This window comes from Lagenorhynchus albirostris, chromosome 13, assembly GCF_949774975.1.
Source record: "Lagenorhynchus albirostris chromosome 13, mLagAlb1.1, whole genome shotgun sequence".
Lineage (NCBI taxonomy): Eukaryota > Metazoa > Chordata > Mammalia > Artiodactyla > Delphinidae > Lagenorhynchus > Lagenorhynchus albirostris.
Genome location: NC_083107.1, coordinates 15,271,356 through 15,293,233, shown reverse-complemented (window position 1 = coordinate 15,293,233; position 21,878 = coordinate 15,271,356). Strand labels below are relative to the sequence as shown.

Genomic DNA, 21,878 nt, shown 5'->3' with positions numbered 1-21,878 from the left:
TAATTTTGTATCCTACTACTTTACCAAATTCATTGATTAGCTCTAGTAGTTTTCTGGTGGCATCTTTAGGATTCTCTATGTGTAGTATCATGTCATCTGCAAACAGTGACAGTTTTACTTCTTCTTTTCCAATTTGTATTCCTTTTATTTCTTTTACTTCTTTGATTGACGTGGCTAGGACTTCCAAAACTATGTTGAATAATAATGGCAACAGGGCTTCCCTGGTGGCGCAGTGGTTGAGAGTCCGCCTGCCGATGCAGGGGACACAGGTTCGTGCCCCGGTCCGGGAAGATCCCACATGCCGCAGAGCTGCTGGGCCCGTGAGCCATGGACGCTGAGCCTGCGCGTCCAGAACCTGTGCTCCACAACGGGAGAGGCCACAACAGTGAGAGACCCGCGTACCGCAAAAAAAAAATAATAATAATAATGGCGACAGTGGACACACTTGACTTGTTCCTGATCTTAGAGGAAATGCTTTCAGTTTTTCACCATTGAGAATGATGTTTGCTGTGGGTTTGTCATATATGGCCAAATGTTCTATATATTGAGGTAGGTTCCCTCTATGCCCAATTCTGGAGAGTTTTTATCATAAATGGGAGTTAAATTTTGTCAAAAGCTTTTTCTGCATCTATTGAGATGGTCATGTGCTTCTTATTCTTCAGTCTGTTGATATGGTGTATCACGTTGATTGATTTGCATATATTGAAGAATCCATGCATCCCTGGGATTCATCCCACTTGATTGTGGTGTATGATCTTTTTCATGTGTTGTTGGATTCTGTTTGCTAGTATTTTGTTGAGGATTTTTGCATCTATGTTCATCAGTGATATTGGTCTGTAATTTTCTTTTTTGTAGTATCTTTGTCTGGTTTTGGAATCATGGTAATGATGGCCTCATAGAACGAGCTTCGGAGTGTTCTTTCCTCTGCAATTTTTTGGAAGAGTTTGAGAAGGATAGATGTTAGCTCTTCTCTAAATGTTTGAAAGAATTTGCCTGTGAAGCCATCTGGTCCTGGCCTTTTGTTTGTTGGAAGATTTTTAATAACAGTTTCAATTTCATTACTTGTGATTGGACTGTTCATATTTTCTATTTCTTCCAGGTTCAGTCTTGGTAGGTTGTACCTTTCTAAGAGTTTGTCCATTTCTTCCACATTTTCCATTTTATTGGCAAATAGTTCCTTATGATCATTTGTATTTCATTTTATTTTTACATCTTTATTGGAGTATAATTGCTTTACAATGGTGTGTTAGTTTCGACTTTATAACAAAGTGAATCAGTTATACATATACATATGTCCCCATATCTCTTCCCTGTTGCATCTCCCTCCCTCCCACCCTCCCTATCCCACCCTTCTAGGTGGTCACATACCACCTAGCTTATCTCCCTGTGCTATGTGGCTGCTTCCCAGTAGCTATCTATTTTATGTTTGGTAGTGTATATATGTCCATGCCACTCTCTCACTTTGTCCCAGCTTATCCTTCCCCCTCAGCATATCCTCAAGACCATTCTCTAGTAGGTCTGCATCTTTATTCGCATCTTGCCCCTAGGTTCTTCTGACCATTTTTTTCTTTTTTCTTTTTTAGATTCCATATATATGTGTTAGCATATGGTATTTGTTTTCTTCTTTCTGACTTACTTCACTCTGTATGACACACTCAAGGTCCATCCACCTCACTACAAATAACTCAGTTTCCTTCCTTTTTATGCCTGAGTAATATTCCATTGTATATATGTGCCACATCTTCTTTATTCATTCATCTGTTGATGGACACTTAGGTTGCTTCCATGTCCTGGCTATTGTAAATAGAGCTGCAATGAACATTGTGGTACACGACTCTTTTTGAATTATGGTTTTCTCAGGGTATATGCCCAGTAGTGGGATTGCTGGGTTGTATGGTAGTTCTAGTTGTAGTTTTTTAAGGAATCTCCATACTTTTCTCCATAGTGGCTGTATCAATTTACATTCCCACCAACAGTGCAAGAGGGTTCCCTTTTCTCCACACCCTCTCCAGCATTTATTGTTTCTAGATTTTTTGATGATGGCCATTCTGACCAGTGTGAGATGATATCTCATTGTAGTTTTGATTTGCATTTCTTTAATGATTAATGATGTTGAGCATTCTTTCATGCGTTTGTTGGCAATCTGTATATCTTCTTTGGAGAAATGTCTATTTAGGTCTTCTGCCCATTTTTGGATTGGGTTATTTGTTTTTTGATATTGAGCTGCATGTGTTGCTTGTATGTTTTGGAGATTAATCCTTTGTCAGTTGCTTCATTTGCAAATATTTTCTCCCATTCTGAGGGTTGTCTTGTCGTCTTCTTTATGCTTTCCTTTGCTGTGCAAAAGCTTTTAAGTTTCCTTAGGTCCCATTTGTTTATTTTTGGTTTTATTTCCATTTCTCCAGGAGGTGGGTCAAAAAGGATCTTGCTGTGATTTATGTCATACAGTGTTCTGCCTATGTTTTCCTCTAAGAGTTTGATGGTGTCTTGCCTTACATCTAGGTCTTTAATCCATTTTGAGTTTATTTTTGTTTATGGTGTTAGGAAGTGTTCTAATTTCATTCTTTTACATGTAGCTGTCCAGTTTTTCCAGCACCACTTATTGAAGAGGCTGTCTTTTCTCCACTGTATATTCTTGCCTCCTTTATCAAAGAAAATGTGACCATATGTGCGTGGGTTTATCTCTGGGCTTTCTATCCTGTTGCATTGATCTATATTTCTCTTTTTGTGCCACTACCATACTGTCTTGATTACTGTAGCTCTGTAGTATAGTCTAAAGTCAGGGAGCCTGATTCCTCCAACTCCATTTTTCTATCTCAAGATTACATTTGCCATTCGAGGTCCTTTGTGTTTCCACACAAATTGTGGAATTTCTTACTCTAGTTCTGTGAAAAATCCCAGTGGTAGTTTGATAGGGATTGCATTAAATTTGTATATTGCTTTGGGTAGTACAGTCATTTTCACAGTATTGATTCTTCCAATCCAAGAACATGGTATATCTCTCCAACTATTTGTATCATCTTTAATTTCTTTCATCAGTGTCTTATAATTTTCTGCATACAGATCTTTTGTCTCCTTACGTAGGTTTATTCCTAGATATTTTATTCTTTTTGTTGCAGAGGTAAATGGGAGTGTTTTCTTAATTTCACTTTCAGATTTTTCATCATTAATGCATAGGAATGCTAGAGATTTCTGTGCATTAATTTTGTATCCTGCTGCTTTATCAAATTCATTGATTAGCTCTAGTAGTTTTCTGGTAGCATCTTTAGGATTCTCTACATATAGTATCATGTCATCTGCTAACAGTGACAGCTTTACTTCTTCTTTTCAAACTTGGATCCCTGTTATTTCTTTTTCTTCTCTGATTGCTGTGGCTAAAACTTCCAAAACTATGTTGAATAATAGTGGTGAGAGTGGGCAACCTTGTCTTGTTCGTGATCTTAGAGGAAATGGTTTCAGTTTTTCACCATTGAGGACGATGTTGGCTGTGGGTTTGTCATAAATGGCCTTTATTATGTTGAGGAAAGTTCCCTCTATGCCTACTTTCTGGACAGTTTTTATCATAAATGGGTGTTGAATTTTGTTGAAAGCTTTCTCTGAATCTATTGAGATGATCATGTGGTTTTTCCCTTTCAATTTGTTAATATGGTGTATCACATTGTTTGATTTGCATATATTGAAGAATCCTTGCATTTCTGGGATAAAACCCAGTTGATCATAGTGTATGATCCTTTAAATGTGCTGTTGGATTTTGTTTGCTAGTATTTTGTTGAGGATTTTTGCATCTATGTTCATCAGTGATATTGGCCTGTAGTTTTCTTTCTTTGTGACATCTTTTTCTGGTTTTGGTATCAGAGTGATGGTGGCCTCGTAGAATAAGTTTGTGAGTGTTCCTCCCTCTGCTGTATTTTGGAAAGGTTTGAGAAGGATAGGTGTTAGCTCTTCTCTAAGTGTCTGATAGAATTCGCCTGTGGAGCCATCTGGTCTTGGGCTTTTGTTTGTTGGAAGATTTTTAATCACAGTTTCAATTTCAGTGCTTGTGGTTGGTCTATTCATATATTTTATTTCTTCCTGGTTCAGTCTTGGAAGGTTGTGCATTTCTAAGAATTTGTCCATTTCTTTCAGGTTGTCCATTTTATTGGCATATAGTTGCTTGTAGTAATCTCTCATGATCCTTTGTATTTCTGCAGTGTCAGTTGTTACTTCTCCTTTGTCATTTCTAATTCTATTGATTTGAGTCTCTCCCTTTTTTTCTTGATGAGTCTGGCTAATGGTTATCAATTTTGTTTATCTTCTCAAAGAACCAGCTTTTAGTTTTTTTGATCTTTGCTATCATTTCCTTCATTTCTTTTTCATTTATTTCTGATCTGATCTTTATCATTTCTTTCCTTCTGCTAACTTTGGGTTTTTTTGTTCTTTCTCTAACTGCTTTAGGTGTAAGGTTAGATTGTTTATTTGAGATGTTTCTTGTTTCCTAAGCTAGGATTGTATTGCTATAAACTTCCCTCTTAGAACTGCTTTTGCTGCATCCCATAGGTTTTCGGTCCTTGTGTTTTCATTGTCATTTGTTTCTAGGTATTTTTTGGTTGCCTCTTTGATTTCTTCAGTGATCTCTTGGTTATTAAGTAGTGTATTGTTTAGCCTCCATGTGTTTGTATTTCTTACAGATTTTTTCCTGTAATTGATATCTAGTCTCATAGTGTTGTGGTTGGAAAAGATACTTGATATGATTTCAATTTCCTTAAACTTATCAAGGCTTAATCTGTGACCCAAGATATGATCTATCCTGGAGAATGTTCCATGAGCAGTTGAGAAGAATGTGTATTCTGTTGTTTTTGGATGAAATGTCCTATAAATATCAATTAAGTCCATCTTCTGTAACATATCATTTAAAGCTTGTGTTTCCTTCTTTATTTTCATTTTGGATGATCTGTCCATTGGTGAAAGTAGGGGTGTTAAAGTCCCCTATGATGATTGTGTTACTGTCTGAGACCCCTATAATTCAAATGTTGATGCATTTAATGTTGTCCCAGAGGTCTCTGAGGCTGTCCTCAATTCTTTTCATTCTTTTTTCTTTATTCTGCTCTGCAGTAGTTATTTCCACTATTTTATCTTCCAGGTCACTTATCCGTTCTTCTGCCTCAGTTATTCTGCTATTGATCCCTTCTAGAGAATATTTAATTTCATTTATTGTGCTGTTCATCACTGTTTGTTTGCTGTTTAGTTCGTCTAGGTCTTTGTTAAATGTTTCTTGTATTTTCTTCATTCTATTTGCAAGATTTTGGATGTCTTTACTAACAATATTCTGAATTCTTTTTCAGGTAGACCACCTATTTCCTCTTCATTTGTTAGGTCTGGTGGGTTTTTGCCTTGCTCCTTTATCTGCTGTGTGTTTCTCTGTCTTCTCATTTTGCTTAACTTACTGTTTTTTGGGGTCTCCTTTTGCAGGCTTCAGGTTCATAGTTTCCATTGTTTTTGGTGTCTGTCCCCAGTGGCTAAGGTTGTTGCAGTGGGTTGTGTAGGCTTCCTGGTGGAGGAGACTAGTGCCTGCATTCTGGTCAATGAGGCTGGATCTTGTCTTTCTGGTGGGCAGGTCCACATCTAGTGGTGTGTTTTGCGGTGTCTGTGGCCTTATTATGATTTTAGGAGCCTCTGTGCTAATGGATGGGGTTGTGTTCCTGTCTTGCTAGTTGTTTGGCATAGGGTGTCCTGCACTGTAGCTTGCTGGTCATTGAGTGGAGCTGGGTCTTGGCGTTGAGATGGAGATCTCTGGGCAGATTTTTGCTGTTTGATATTACGTGCAGTTGGGAGTCTCTTGTGGACCAGTGTCCTGAACTTGGCTCTCCCAAGAGCCTGTCCGCCACATGACTCAGAATAAAAGGGAGAAAAATAAGAAAGAAAGAAAGAAGAAGATAAAATAAAATAATATGAAGTAAAGTAAAATAAAGTTATTAAAATAAAATTTTAAAAATAATTATTAAGAAAAAATTTAAGTAATAATAAAAAAAGAAAAGACAGATTGAACCCTAGGACAAATGGTAAAAGCAAAGCTATACAGACAAAATCACACACAGAAGCACACACATACACACTCACAAAAAGAGAAAAATGGAAAAAAAAAATATATCGTTGCTCCCAAAGTCCACCTCCTCATTTTGGGATGATTCGTTGTCAATTCAGGTATTCCACAGATGCAGCGTACATCAAGTTGATTGTGGAGATTTAATCCACTGCTCCTGAAGCTGCTGGGAGAAATTTCCCTTTCTCTTCTTTATTCGCACAGCTTCCGGGGTTCAGCTTTGTATTTGGACCCGCCTCTGCTTGTAGGTTGCCAGAGGGCATCTGTTCTTCACTCAGACAGGATGGGATTAAAGGAGCAGCTGATTTGGGGGCTCTGGTTCACTCAGGCCGGGGGGAGGGAGGGGTACAGATGCAGGGCGAGCCTGAAGCGGCAGAGGCCAGCATGGCGTTGCACCAGCTTGAGGCACGCCATGCGTTCTCCCAGGAAAATTGTCCCTAGATCACAGGACACTGGCAGTGGCAGGCTGCACAGGTTCCCAGGAGGGGAGGTGTGGATAGTGACCTGTGCTTGCCCACATGCTTCTTGGTGGCGGCAGCAGCAGCCTTAGCGTCTCATGCCCGTCTCTGGGGTTGGCGCTGATAGCCGCATCTCACGCCTGTCTCTGGAGCTCCTTTAAGTGGCGCTCTTAATCCCCTCTCCTTGCGTCCCAGGAAACAAAGAGGCAAGAACAAGTCTCTTGTCTCTTTGGCAGCTCCAGACTTTTTCCTGGACTCCCTCCCGGCTAGCCGTGGTGCTTTAGCCTCCTTCAGGCTGTGTTCCCGCAGCCAACCACATTCCACTCCCTGGGATTCCACCGAAGCCCTAGCCTCAGCTCCCAGGCCCCACCCATCCCGGCAGGTGAGCAGACAAGCCTCTCGGGCTGGTGAGTGCCGGTCGGCACCGATCCTCTGTGCGGGAATCTCTCCACTTTGCCCTTCGTACCCCTGTTGCTGCGCTCTCCTCCACGGCTCCAAAGCTTCCCCTCTCCGCCACCTGCAGTCTCCACCCACGAAGCGGCTTCCTATTGGTGGAAAACTTTCCTCCTTCGCAGCTTGTCTGCTGATGGGTGGGGTTGTGGGTTCCTGTCTTGCTAGTTGTTTGGAGTGAGGCTTCCAGCACCGGAGCCTGCAGGCAGTTGGGTGGAGTGGGTCTTGGTGTTAAGATGGAGACCTCCAGGAGAGCTCTCGCCAATGAATGTTCCCTGGGGCTGGGGATTCTCTGGTGGTCCAATGTCCTGGACTTGGTGCTTCCACCCCAGAGGCTCAGGCCCAACCCCTGGCTGGGGAACCAAGACCCTGCAAGCCACCTGGTGTGGAGAAAAAAAAAAAGAGAGGGGGGAAGAAAAAAAACGGACAAACAAAACCCAAGAAAAAAAGCAAAGACCCAAACAAACAAACAACAACAAAAAAAAGGAAAAGAAAACAGACAAACAAAACCCAAGAAAAAAGGCAAAGACCCAAACAAACAGCAACAACAATAAAAAAAGGAAAAGAAAACAAACAGACAAACAAAACCCAAGACAAATGGTAAAAGCAAAACCAAACAAACCAGAAACAAAGCGAATAGAGAAACACACACAGAAAAATCAGTGGTGGGCTGTCCAGGCTCCCAGGTGGGCAGTGACCTGTGATCCTCAGGTGGCAGCGGTGGCAGCAGTAGCCCAACAGATATTTTTATGGATTATATACAAGGTGGGCAACCAGAGAAGTGCCCAGGTTGACTTTAATGATCGCTTTGACTGAGCAAGGGAAAGGGGTGAGATGCTATTAAGTAAGACACAGAAGACTGGATGGAACAGATTCTTCAGGGAAAAATAGGAGTTTGGATTTGGACATACTAATCTGGGGATGGCAAAGACAGAAGAGAAGCAGGGTGGTTGATGAAAAGAGAATTGGGGTCAAGAGTGGGGACTTTTCTTAAGATAAGAGAAATAGCTTGTTTTTTTTAAGATAGGAGAATTAACATGTAATGGAATTTAAAGCTATTTGATGTAAAAAATATTCCTTTAATAGTATTGTTATTCCACAACTACCTTACTACTTCTTTTTCTAGTTTTTTATAAGTTTTGAAGAAGAGGTTATGGATCTTTAACCGTGACTCAGAAAAAAATGGTTTATTTGCTCATTTTTACAAACACTTCTTGATTAATGTGTGAAATGTTTTCATAGCTTCCTCTTATTTAAAAAATATTCAATAACCCAGACATCAAGGAGTGCCATTTGTGATATTAATTCCCCGTTATGAAAGGAGTAAGATTTTGCCAAACAAAATGGATTCTCATCTATTTACTAGCACAACACAAAGTATTGAAGATGAGTATGGAAATGGTGCTTCTGTTTGATTCAGGAAATTAATTGTCTTTCTAGACTAATGAACACTTCTACTAAGGGAAGTGAGTTGATGTTTTATACTTTTTTGGACTGGCACTAATGATGCTTGTTAGTAATATGCAAGATCTCATCTCAAGAAGATGTTGGAATCACGGTTTGTTATTTTATCACGTTTTAGGATGGAGGTTAAATTTTCCGCCCAGCCCCAACTCCAAATATTATAAATCTTATGAGTAAAGACAATTATTTGGATGCCATACAGTTGGAAGCAGCTAAATTGGAAGTTAAAAGTAGTAACTACTGGATCAATGAGATAAGGACACATTATACCAAACTTCTTTTAAAAGTAATACGATAAAATATAATGTCATCCCATAACTTTTTAAGTGTAGTAAAATACATTAAATGTGCAGTTCTACAATGTTTATCTCTACTGTGGTCCCTCTAAGTGAGAAAATAGTTACATTTACCAAGTTCATTCTAAAGAATAAATTTAGTGGTATGTGTTAGGCATAACAGTTTTGAAGCTTCTTCTTCAAGGAGATGTGTAAATATTTTGGAATATTACCCCGGTAAGCATACAACTGTACACTGCAGATTACCTTGTCCAGCAAGAAGGCATAATGGTGACTCTGGTCAGGTCTGGGGCAAATTAGAGGAAACTAGGTAAAGGATTAGGAACTAGAGAGGTCAGGAAGGGAAAAGAGAACACAGATCAAGAGAAAATAATTCTATTTTGTTAGGACTTTGACCTTGAACAAGAGTGATTGTAATTGAGGTGTAGCCATGAAGTATGGGGGATGGCTGTTGGTTAGAAAGTTTGGTTATATACCCACTTTGTGAGAGGACACCAAAGCAAATCATCACATTTTAAATATCATAAAAGATGATGATTTACTTGTATTTACTACGTTCCAGGCAAAGTGCATACATGAATATACATGTATATATATACATATGTTTTTTAATTCTCACAATAATACTATAAGATAGATACATTTATTACCTCTGTTTTACAGATAAGACACAAAATGGTTAAGTACCTTGCCCCAGGTTGTACGATAAATAAATGACAGTCTGGCTTCTGAATGTATGTTCTTAATTTCTCTGCTCTACTGCCCTGTCAAGATGAAACTTGGTGGTGTCCACGAGACCTCCATGAGACTGAGAGTTTACTTGAAAGAATGTCTTCACTAGCCCCCCAAAAGTGGTGGAAGCCATGGAAACATTTTCTATCATTTCCAAACCTAGCACTATAATCTGCCTCTCATATAAGCCTATTGATTTTTCCAGAACAAATGCAAAATAATGCTTTCTTCCCAATAGAAAATTGATGAATAAAAGTGGAACTGAGATCCCAACTAGAAATCATTCAAAGTTGCACTCTCATCGTGAAAAAAAAAAAGAAAAAAGGAAAAAAGACATGTCATACTATTACTGAGACACCTATAGAAAGATATGCTCAGAGAGGAAACAATAAGTTATAAGGTAAACACAGTTTATGTTATTAAAAAAAAAGGTTAGAAATTAGGCAACATAATTAGAATTATCTCATATTGGATTTATTAACCACAATAATTTTCCTGTTCTTTTGCCTAAATATCTCATTAGTATGAAAGTGTTATCAAATCAATCAGTAGTACCAACCAAGCTATATCAACACTTTACTGAAAGATATCCACCCTCCTGGGTAAAGGGTTGGAACTTTTAAAGGCATGCGCAAGAACAAAATAGGAAACCAAATTCCATTTTTTGGTTAGCATCTGATCAAGAAGCTCAAGAAGCTAAGAATGCAAGAATACACAATTAATATCTAACGTCAAAATGACTATCGCAGAATTACAGTTTTACCAGCCTGTGTGGAAATTATTTATTCTATTTGGAGCCAGAAAAGCAAAGGAAATCAATAATACCACTAGATCCACATGTTACGTAACAGAGATGACCAAATCCAGGACGTTATTAAAGTTTTATTGCATATTGATGGATGTACAGATATTAATAACTGCTAGATAATAGCACTAGCAACCTTGAAGTGAAGTGTTTGGAAGAACTTTGTTCTGTGGAGCAAAAAAGCTACTGGGGTTGAAATATCAAAGGCAAATGAGATATTCTGGAAATACTTCTTGAAAATGTATTTTCCATTTAGAGTTTATTCTGATAATCCTGAGATTAAAATACATAATACAGTATTTTATTCACAAAAGACTCCCATATGTAAATGTTTCTCTGCAGTTATGGATTCCAAATTAAATAATATTATCAAAATTGTAACTATAATAAAATCCAATCCACCACCTGACCTTCTGTTTTTAAGCTTTCTACAAAGATATGTGAGCCGAACACCATTATTTGTTGTTTCAGACTTAAATGCCTAAGTGATCCAAAGGAAGAATTTTGTCAAGAATTGGAAAATATTTTGCAAATGATTCAACTTTGTAGATTTAGTGAAGGATAGTTTTTGGTTATACAGCTGGGTTACTTAACTGACATTTGAGTACCTGAATGAACTTAATAAAAAATATAAGAGCTGCCTGAAAATATATTAACACATACTGACAAAGATTAGGAATTCAAAGCAAAATTTCAACTTCAGAAAAGTGAAATTTAAAATGGCTCTCTCGTGATTTTTTAGTCATTGTTGAGATTTAAATTTAAGGAAAAATTAGTAAGTCAAACAAGCATAACATCTGTGTTTGAGAGAAAGTGTCACCATTGTTTCTAAGGTACTTGATATGGAAATGTTTGGGTTTTAAATCAATTTGTATTATCATAAGAAATTTCAACACCGCATTTATCAAAGCAAGAAAAGGAAAAGCTGTTAGAATTAAAGAATGATGGTACCTCTGGCACATAATTTCAAAAGAACAAGTGATACAAATTCTAGTCAGTGGAAAAGGAAGTTTCCATTCATCAGAGACAGAGCAATAAATCATCATCTGCCATTTGCTGTCTCCCACGTCTATGAAGTGTATTCCTTAGCAGTGGCGACTTTAAGAATTTGAACAGACCATTCATCATGTCTTGATTAGAAATGCAGTAGCTACTTCAAAAATTTATAGTCATAGCTGTGGTTGTTTATGAGCTAGACTTTATTTGGAAGTTTTATAATATTCAGTATTGAATATTTCCCTGAATATTTTGTTTTATTTTTCTTATTATAATTAATGTCTTCACCAGTGTGCCTTATAAAATGTTATCACTGTACAGGTGTGTTGGAACATGTAAAGTTTGGGAAGCATTGCTTCAGAGCAGGGGTCCCCAACCCCCGGGCCGCGGACCAATACTGGACCAGTATTGGTCCATGGCCTGTTAGGAACCATGTCACACAGCAGGCGGTGTGTGGCGGGCAAGCAAGCGAAGCTTCATCTGCCGCTCCCCATCGCTGACATTACCTCCTGAACCAACCCCCACACACACCCCGTCCGTGGAAAAGTCGTCTTCCACGAAACCGGTCCCTGGTGCCAAAAAGGTTGGGGACTGTTGCTTTAGAGGATTGTAGAACAGTTTTCTCCGCATGAGAATCTGGCCTTTGGTTAACTCTGAAGCTCTGTTCCCCTGGTAACTTAATACAAGTAGAATGTCAGTTGTTTCTAGGCAACATTGCTTATGATAAAAATGACCCCTGATTGGTAAATTATATCTGCATTGAGAGGAACTATAAATGAATTATAAATACCTGAAGGGGAGTCATAGCTTTGGACTTCCCATAGTGCGGCACTTCTTTTTCTGGGCATGTCTCTGCAGGAACCCTAAAATGTATGCTTATAGTTATTGCAAGAAATATTGGCTCCTCTTAAGCCAGGGTGATTTGCACACCCACGCAATATGGATCTCATGTCCTTGCATCTGAGTTGTCACCTGGGGAGGGTATAGCTCGGGAGTGGCTATTGAATTGTTGCAAGGGGTCCCATGGAAAAGCAAAGACTGATGCTGCCTGGAAGGCAAGAAGTAGTTCCTGTTCTAGCCTTCTAGGTAGAGGGCTGCCAGATATAGTCTATGAAAGTCTAATGAGCATGACCATTTAGTTGAATTGAAGGAGACCCTCTGGTAGGGCAATGTGTAAATATTTCTTTTTCATACTCCTGAAAAAGGAGCCACTGTGATGTCTGACCATTCCCTCCCTAGTACATGAGGGACTTTTTTCCCATATCTATGGAACCTCTCATCTCACTATTGTTTTAATTGTGTATGTCAATATTTTGCTATTTCTTGTTTTGGTCACTGAAATATAAACTTGTTCATAATGGTAAGGAACCGTGGGTGCATCATAAGGCCATAGTGGGATACCAAGTCTTTACAATGAAATGGATGAGTCCTGCAACTCAATATTACAAACAACAACTCTTAGTTTGTGCCAAATATTGTTCCAAATTCTTTATATAATTAATCTTCATAGCAACTCTACAAGGTGGGTAGTATTGATATGTCCATTTTACAAATGAGGAAACTAAGGCAGAGTTGAGAAATTTGACAAAGTTCATATAGCTAGTGAATTGTGGGGCTGGGATTCAAACCCAAGTAGTTAAACTTCAGAACCCAAGCTCTCATGCATTATGCCTAATGTACTCATCCTCAGAGTAACAACTACTCCTGACATTTGTGTCACACACTCTGTGCTAGGCATTGTGCTGAGTGCTTTCTGTACATTAATCTTATTTCATCCTGAAAAAAAGCCCCAGTAAAAAGGTATCCTGTATAGTTGAAAGATGAGGAAATTGAGGTACAGATATACTAAGGACTTTGCTATTTGATAGTGTTTTGTGATTTGCAGACAGGAAATTCAGAATAATGTCTGATGCTCCATCTTTCAATTCTATGATTTAATCTTCTGTGCAATTTCAATTTTAAAATCATTAGAAATCAATGTACAACAGAGTCCTCCTAAATCCTGAGCATCTTTAGGGTCCGAGAAAAGCCAAGAAAGAGGACACAATGTCTCCTCTACCTAAGTGTTTCCCAGTGTGTATTTCCTGGATCATAAGACCTAAGTGATATTAACAGGTGGATAGTAAAAAGACATGTTCTATGATCATGTAAATTTGAGAAACATCAAGTTAAATCACTGATTCTCAATCTGGAAGATTTTTTGCCCCCTGGGAGACATTTGGCAACGTCCAGAGAGATTTTTGGTTGTTACAACTGGAAAGAGTGGTGCTGCTGGTATGGAGTGGGAAAAGGACAGGGATGCTGCTAAACAGCTGACAGTTCCCAGGATGGTCCCACACAGTGAAGAATTATCTGGCCCCAAATGTCAGTAGAGCTGAGATTGATAAACCTTGGGTTAAATATGATAATTATGCATTTCTGTCCTGTATAACCAAAGAACCTTTTCTTGTGGGATATCTGTTGGGATTAGGATTCTATGAACTATAGTTATGTGATTTGGGCTGTTAGGACCATAAAAATGTCCATACTGGGTTCAGGCCATATTACTTTCTAAGTGATCAAGTTGGTTCTCAACTAGTTTCTAAGCCTGTTATGCTAAAATAATTTTTGAGGCAGCTTTTTAAATTTCAAACTAAAGCCGTTCTGTCCTTTCAGCTAGATCACATATTTAGCAGCCTAGAACAGAAAACACAGGTAAATGCCAGCTTGAAACTTTCTCAAGTGAAAGCATTCTAGTTTCCATGTGAGGTCATAATTATAAAAAAACTCTATAATGAGGCATATATGTTATGTAATCAGGAACATATCTTTTTGAAGCCACATTATCAGAAACCTCCCCAGGTTGCTTAACACAATGACATTTTTCTTGGGCTAGTCCATGAAGAAATTTCAGTCAAGTCAAATGTCAGTCAGCAAGTGGAAACACTACAGGTCCTTAGTATTTTCACTTGGATCATCCATCACTTGGATCATCGGATTGTCTCCCTACCCTTCCTTCAGACACACACACACACACAGGCACCGTTTTGGAGCTATGACAATTTAGTGGGTGATTACTTCATTTTATACAGAAATTTGAAGAACCTAGAGCAGTGGTTCTCAGCCTTGGCTGCTAGAATCACCCAGGCCCCACCCCCAGAGTTTTATTTAATTGGTTTGTGGTGGAGCCCAAGCAACATCATTTCTTTAAAACTCATCAAATATTCCCAATATTCAACCAGAGTTGTAGGCCATGGACCTAGAACAATTGTTCTCCAGCAAGCCCTAAAGGACTTGCAAAAACATAGATTGTTAACCCCCAAGTTTCTGATTCAGTGGGTCTTGAGGGGGCCTCCGAATTTGCAATCCCCACATGAGGTTGATGCTGCCATTCCAAGGACCATATATTGAGAACCACTGACCCTAGAGCACTCTCTTATTGAAGAAACTTGGAAGTTTCCTCTTACTTACCATTTTGTTTAATTTTCTAGGTGAAAAGGAGTTACTTATCAGATATTTTACCATTTCTGGTTAATCAAACCAGAAGCAAACCAAGCCATTTCTCTTCTCCGGTTCAGGTTAGATCTAGATGCATACTGAATCATGATATTGACCATAATCAAACAGATTGAGGTTTACAAAAGTAAAACTCAGGAAATAGCTAACTTCTTTCCAGGCACTTGCTTGTTTCCCTTTGTCCAATAAATATGTTCAAATCATAATGACTAAAACTGTGTAATAATGAAAATAATGAGACAACTTAAATTTGCATAGGGCCATGTGAGCTCATCTAATTCAACCCAGTACCTTATAGCAGGTAAGGAATCACTCTCTTGTTTGTAGAAATCAGGATGGGAGAATGGAACAGGGTGGACAAAGACATATGTATTCATTCTAGCACAGCCTAAGCTGGAAACCAGCCTGACAGTTGAAAAGGGCAGTGTGTGGACAGAGAAGGAACTAATATGAGACAGGAGGAGGGTGCCACAAACTCCCAGCAGAATGATTTGGATTTAATGATATAAGCAATAGGCTGCTCAGAGTTCTTGAGCAGAAGGGTCTCATGAGACAAACCATGCTTCTGCAGTCTTAGTCCAGTGGATCAGTTTAAAAATGAACAGATGCATTTTCCATCACTGCAAGGTGTAACAACAGATAGAGATGCTGTTTGAAATAACAACTCACATTGAGATCTTATTGTTTTAGAAAAATTAAGAATTAATTCCAAGAGGAGAAATCATGTTTTTTAGGCCCCCAGTAGATTTCCTTTGAGTTTTATCTGAAATCGACAAGAACAGGACAATTGATGACCTACCACAATCAGCCATGCAATTCTCTCCACGTGACACATCCTTTTAGACATTAATAGAAGCCTTGAGTCTAAGTTTCATTTCAGATGGACAGAGAGTTTCTACGGCAAAACAATTTGACAAGGGATTCCATGCTTCTACACTGAGCAGCAAGAAAACGCTACAGATATTTTTTTTCCAGTAAAGCATAGTTAAGTGGAATTTTATTCAAGACATTCTTCTCAGTCTGATTAACTTTCCAAGGATCTCTGTTTAGTTAACTGGGTCATAAAGTCATCTTCTTTATCAGCAAAGTAGGAATTTTAGAGCACAGCAATTGAGAAAGTTAAATTCTCTTTTTACATCTTAAAGGAAGACTAATTTTTCTGGTTATTTCCTCAAAGAAAGACCTTTACGGTACAAACATCCAAAGGAGACAGCTGAGGGAATTCCCTGGCGGTCCAGTGGTTAGGACTCCGTGGTTTCACTGCCAAGGGCCCAGGTTCGATCCCGGGTTGGGGAACTGTCCCTCAAGCTGCACGGTGCCAAAAAAAAAAAAAGAAAAAACTAATAACAAAGGAGGCAGCTGAAGTTTGAGGCTGAATTCTGAATGCCAAGAGGTGCTGAAAAGGCAGCCATCACTTAGGAGTAGTGGATCAACTCCTGGAACAGCTGAGCACTGAGGTTTATTGTGTGAGGAATGAAGCACAGGAATCCAAGGAGTTCCCAACCCCTTGGGAACAAACTGCAAAGTCTAAGGAAAATAGGATTCCAGAGAACTGGGTATAGGCCTTCTTAATTTTTGCAAAGATTTCCGTGACCCCACTGCCCCTTCTGCCTACCAACTGGATTGGGCTAGAAGGAAACCCCTGCTGATCTTCAAGAGAAGCATTTCATTAGAGTAGTGAGGACCAAGCCTAGTTTTCAGAAACTTTAAGAAGGAATGGATGGGGAGGATATAGCCATCATAAAGGAAGTTTAAGAGAAGGAAGAAGACACGAGATTCTAAGTTAAATGGCAGCAGGGTTGAGAAAAAACTTTCTTTAGACTAAAGGGAAGCTTTCTACAAGTTAAAGAGAAGTTCTGCATATTTTTAGATGCAGAGGAAAAGTAGCCAAATGCCAGGAGAGGTAGAAAAAAGTGCTATGAAACCTCTCCACCTCTGTTTGGGTGAAATCCTGAGAGATACACTCAAGGGGATAAAACACAGTAAAGGTGTGAGATTTTCAAGTTGAAGGTACAAGAGAGAACTCACCTTGTCCCCACCATGTTTTTTTTGTTGTTTATTTACTTTCAAAAAAAGTTCAGTGGTTACAAACATTATTTGCTTTCAAATAAACTTCAGTGGTTACAAACATTATTGTGTATCAGAATCACGCAGGGAACTTGTTAAGCTAGAATCTTTGAGTCTCATACATAGAGATTCTGATTCTGTGTTGGACCCAGAAATCTGGATTCTTAAGCACCCCAAGTGATTTTGATGCTGATGATCCAATCTTTCAAAAAGACTCTCATGTGGGCTTCCCTGGTGGCGCAGTGGTTGAGAGTCCGCCTGCCAATGCAGGGGACACGGGTTCGTGCCCCGGTCCGGGAGGATCCCACATGCCGCGGAGCGGCTGGGCCCATGAGCCATGGCCGCTGAGCCTGCACGTCCGGAGCCTGTGCTCCGCAACGGGAGAGGCCACAACAGTGAGAGGCCCGCGTACCGCAAAAAAAAAAAAAAAAAAAAAAAAAAAAGACTCTCATGTGTTCGTCTGTCCTGTGCAGAGTAGAGATGTGTAGTAGAGGAAAAGGCTTAGTGGTTTGAGAATGAGAATCTTGAATAGGTAGGAAAATGTAAATAAAAAGGATTTCTTAGTGGTACTGAGCACCAATAAGTTAAAATTCAGTATCATGGACCACATCTGCTACCTTCTAGAAGGGCCTTTAGTAGCAGATAGATTCACACAGGGTGAGTTTTCTAGACACACACCAGGGCCACAGTGAGGTGTTTGTTCTTGCTTTTAGGTTGGTTTGATGATTGATGTTAATGAAACATGTGAAGTTAATTACAGTTTCAAAGACAAGTTGAAATCTCCCACTTTGTAGAGAATCACCTGAAGAATGTCCTAATTATATCTTAAGCTGTTGACAAAGAAAAAAGGAAAAACATTTTAAACATTTTCCATACACCTCACCAGCAACAGGTAATACCTGGCATTTTCCCAGATGTTTCTGGCATGAGTCAACCAGAACACAGACAAAGAGTCCGGCAGTGGCATCAGTTAGGAGCTAAGCAAGTTGAAGTTCTTCTGTTATGGCACTGAATTGGGAGAGCGGCCTTCGAGACTCCCCACTCCACAGCACCATCGGCTCCCCCAGTTCCCTTGTGTGCTCACTTGAACAGCTCTTGCTTTGAGTTTGCTTTCATTCTGGTCCTGTATGCCCTAATTTTAAAAATATTTTTCTTACTCAGTGTTATTAAGACAAAAATAGAAGTTAAAACCTAAAAATGATTTTTGCCAGTGGTTCGTCATTTTTTGATTAACAGACCCAAAGCATATGAGATTTTGTTCCAATCCCTTAAAAAATATTTATCATGCATACGTATGTAAATTTGTTTACATACAGCAATTGCAGGGATTTCACAGATGACCCGATGGCTGTGCTCAAGGGCCATGAACTCCAGGTTCAGAATGCAGAGTTAAGGACTGTAAGAGAAAATAAACGTGGGAAACAGTTGATTTTCACTGGAGTGTTCCCGTCTAAGTTCTTATTTTAAGAAGTTTTAGAGAATCAGCCCTTTCTATTCTCATTCCTTTGTTTCCCACTCCTATTCTTGCTCCTGTTTTTATCCCGTTCTTGCTTTTCTTCTTTACTTGATCAATTTCTTATTATGGATGAGGTTGAAGAATACCCTTGATGAAATAAACAATTTCTCGTTAACGATTATTTTGATATGTGATAAACTGGACATTTTTAAGCATAATCTGGGTTTTGATTCTAATCTTATCTAGTTCATATTTTCTTGTTTTGATCTTTCTCATAATTCTGCCAATATTGGGTAGTGTAAAACTCTTTTACACTATTATTATTGAATAGTTTCTAAAGAATCAAATATAAATAAAAACTTATTTCCATGTAGCTTTCATAAAAATCCATAATTGATTTGTTTTTGTAAAAATCACATTACTGAAACTATCAAGCATATTGCCACAGTTGTGAGATCCTTAAGAGCTATAATAAGTCCAACTGTTGTTAAAAAGCAGCTCCCTTTTCTCGAGTAATTTATTCAATCTAAAAGTAGTCTGTTAGAATATTTTTAATTTTTAAATAATACTTGTTTTCCAGAAATGTTATATCTTTTTAAAACAGAATAGTAATGCAATTGCTTAATTTTGTGTTGAATACTATATTCACTTGCCCCAATTTTTATTTGTTCAAAGGGTTGTGAATTATGAGAACATCAGTAAAAATGACTACTATACTATTAGCAAAAATGCAGTAACACATGTTTATAATGATGACATTGAATTTATCGAAATTGATCGATGGGAACAAGAATATCTATATCACAGAGAACTCACTAAGATTCCCGTATTTTCACTTTTCCGGAAATGGAAGGCTTTTAACGTGTGGAAGAAGAATGTCCGCTCTAAAAACATCAGTGGATGTCGAGAATCTCTACAAAAAGATCTGTTCATTGTTAACCAAGTATGTATTTATTAATCATATTTTAAAAGAATTACAGAAAAACAAAGTATTCGTATAGACTGTCCCTGAAATAGAAGATTTCATCTTTCAAGAGAATTGACAATTTTCATTCTGTTTGTCACTTAAAAGTCTGGTAATCTAGTGTATTTCTACATCTTTTTTTTTTTTTACATCTTTATTGGAGTATAATTGCTTTACAGTGTTGTGTTAGTTTCTGTATAACAAAGTGAATCAGCTATATGTATACATATATCCCCATATCCCCTCCCTCTTGCATCTCCCTCCCATCCTCCCTATCCCACCCTTCTAGATGGTCACATAGTACCAAGCTGATCTCCCTGTGCTATGCAGCTGCTTCCCACTAGCTATCTATTTTACATTTGGTAGTGTATATATGTCAGTGCTACTCTCTCACTTTGTCCCAGCTTACCCTTCACCCCCCTCCACCGTGTCCTCAAATCCATTCTCTATGTCTGCATCTTTATTCTTCTACATTTTAACTAGGGTTGCAAAACACTAAAGTATAACAAGAGAGTTGCACAGGTCCCCTTTATTTAGAAGCAGCTTCAGAGGTTTGGATTCATGACCCCCTTTCTTGTTGATCAGGAAAGTTGTATATCCTTTTGAACAGAGCAGGCCAGCAAGCCCTATTACTAATTCTCATTTTTGAGACACTCTGGACTTTATGGTCCAAAATAATTTGGGGGCTTGTTTTCATGGCCCAATAACTCCCAATGTCTCATACATTTTCTTCTATCATGGATTCAGACAGTAGGGAAATTTTAAATATTTACTTTGGAGGAGGGGATTATCATGGAAAAAGAATTATTAAAGGGTAAGTGGCCACATTTAAAATCTGTACTCACTCCTTGAACTTTGACTTGTGGCAGAAGTTTTCTATTTGGCCCCTGGGAATGAGCTATAACCACCATTACTGTCATGCTCAGTGTCCTCAGCTGTCTATTTTGTGAGACTGGGTCACCTCCCTCTCACATCAGAAGCTTCAAGTTTGCTTTTTACTGGTCATTTTGTTCACTTTGCATATGGTAATCTGAAAGATCATTATCAAGACATCAGTCACACAATAAAGGAACATTCAAGGAATATGGCTCATATAGGTGTTAGTGCAAAACAGATATGTAAGATGTACCATCTCAGGTCCTCCATCCCATCAAGCGTTCTGGGTTGTGGAAAAGATTCTAATCCTTCTTGACATTGAACTCAACCCCTAGACCTCTAATTTCACTAAGGATCTATCAAGGATTTGAACCTATTTTACTACCTTTTTACCACCTTTCATCTTTTACCTTGTCTTGGACACTATACATTTCATAACTTTATTCCTAGGTAAGTAAAACAGTTCCTCTTGCATTTAACCTGTATCAATTCGTAAGGCTTTTCCTCTTTTTTTAATGTGCTGAGAATTGTCATTCTCTCTGCTCACTATTCATACCAATAGTGCTTTGACCTTGACAATATTTTCTCTTTAATGTAGCCCAAGCAGACTAGAAAGTTCTCATCATTTTAATCTTAGGTTGACGTAACTAATTGAGCCATTGTGTTGGTTTAAATATCTATTAGATGCTATCATTATCCACACACTTACCACTAGTCTTTTATTTACAGTGAGTTAATTAAGGGGGTTGATTCTTTTAGACTATGTTGAAGGGATAAATATGGAGCTGTCCTTGAAATTTTTCTATTTATGATTATTTTTAGTAACCAACCTTATTGGCATCTGTGCCCACATTTCCTAATAACAACTTTATTGAAGTATGATTCATACAATTCATTCTTTTAAAGTATACAATTGAATGGTTTTAATATATTCATAGAATTGATCAACCATCACCACAGTCTATTTTAGAACATTCCCACCATTCCAAAAAGAGTGATCAGCATCACTCTCCATTTCTCCCCAATGCCCCCAGACCACCCCCTGCCCCAGCTCTGGACAACCACTAGTCTATGACTTTTCTCTCTTGATGTGCCTAATCTATTTCATATAAATTCATTTCATATAAATAGAACCATACAGTATGTGGTCCTTTGTGACTGGCTTTTTTACTTAGCATAATATTTTGAAGGGCCATCTATGTTGTAGCATGACATTTCTTTTTATTGGTCAATAATATTCACTTGTATACATATATATGTTTTATTTATCCATCCACCTATTGATGGATATTGGCGTTATTCCACTTTTTGGCTTTATTATGAATAAAGCTGCTATGAATATTTGTGTACAAGTTTTAGTCTAGACATATGTTTTTATTTCTTTGGGAGTGGAATTGCTAGGTCATTAGTAACTCTGTGTTTAACATTTTGAGGAACTGCAAAACAGTTTTCCAAAGCCACTGCACAATTTTACATTACCACCAATAGCATATGAAGGCTTCAGTTTCTCCATATTCTCACCATTACATCTGCATTTTTCATTATAGCTTTTCTTACTGGTTGTGAAGTGGCATTTCATTGTTGTTTTGATTTCTATTACCCTGATGACTAATGATGGTGAGCATCTTTTCATGTGCCTTTTGGCCATTTGTATACCTTATCTGGAGAACTGTCTATTCAGATACTTTGCCCATTTTTAATTAAGCTACCTGTATTTTACTATTGAGTTGTAAGAATTCT

The 21,878-nt window shown here is 38.3% G+C and overlaps 1 protein-coding gene across 1 annotated transcript in view; it reads left to right on the top strand.

The window, feature by feature from the left end:
* Positions 1-21,878, top strand: part of DNAH6 (dynein axonemal heavy chain 6) — a 288,178-nt gene that overhangs the window by 26,296 nt on the left and 240,004 nt on the right. Inside the window, exon 4 of the mRNA XM_060170018.1 lies at positions 18,974-19,241. Within this exon, the coding sequence (XP_060026001.1) occupies positions 18,974-19,241 (268 nt within the window). The remainder of the gene's footprint in view (positions 1-18,973; positions 19,242-21,878) is intronic.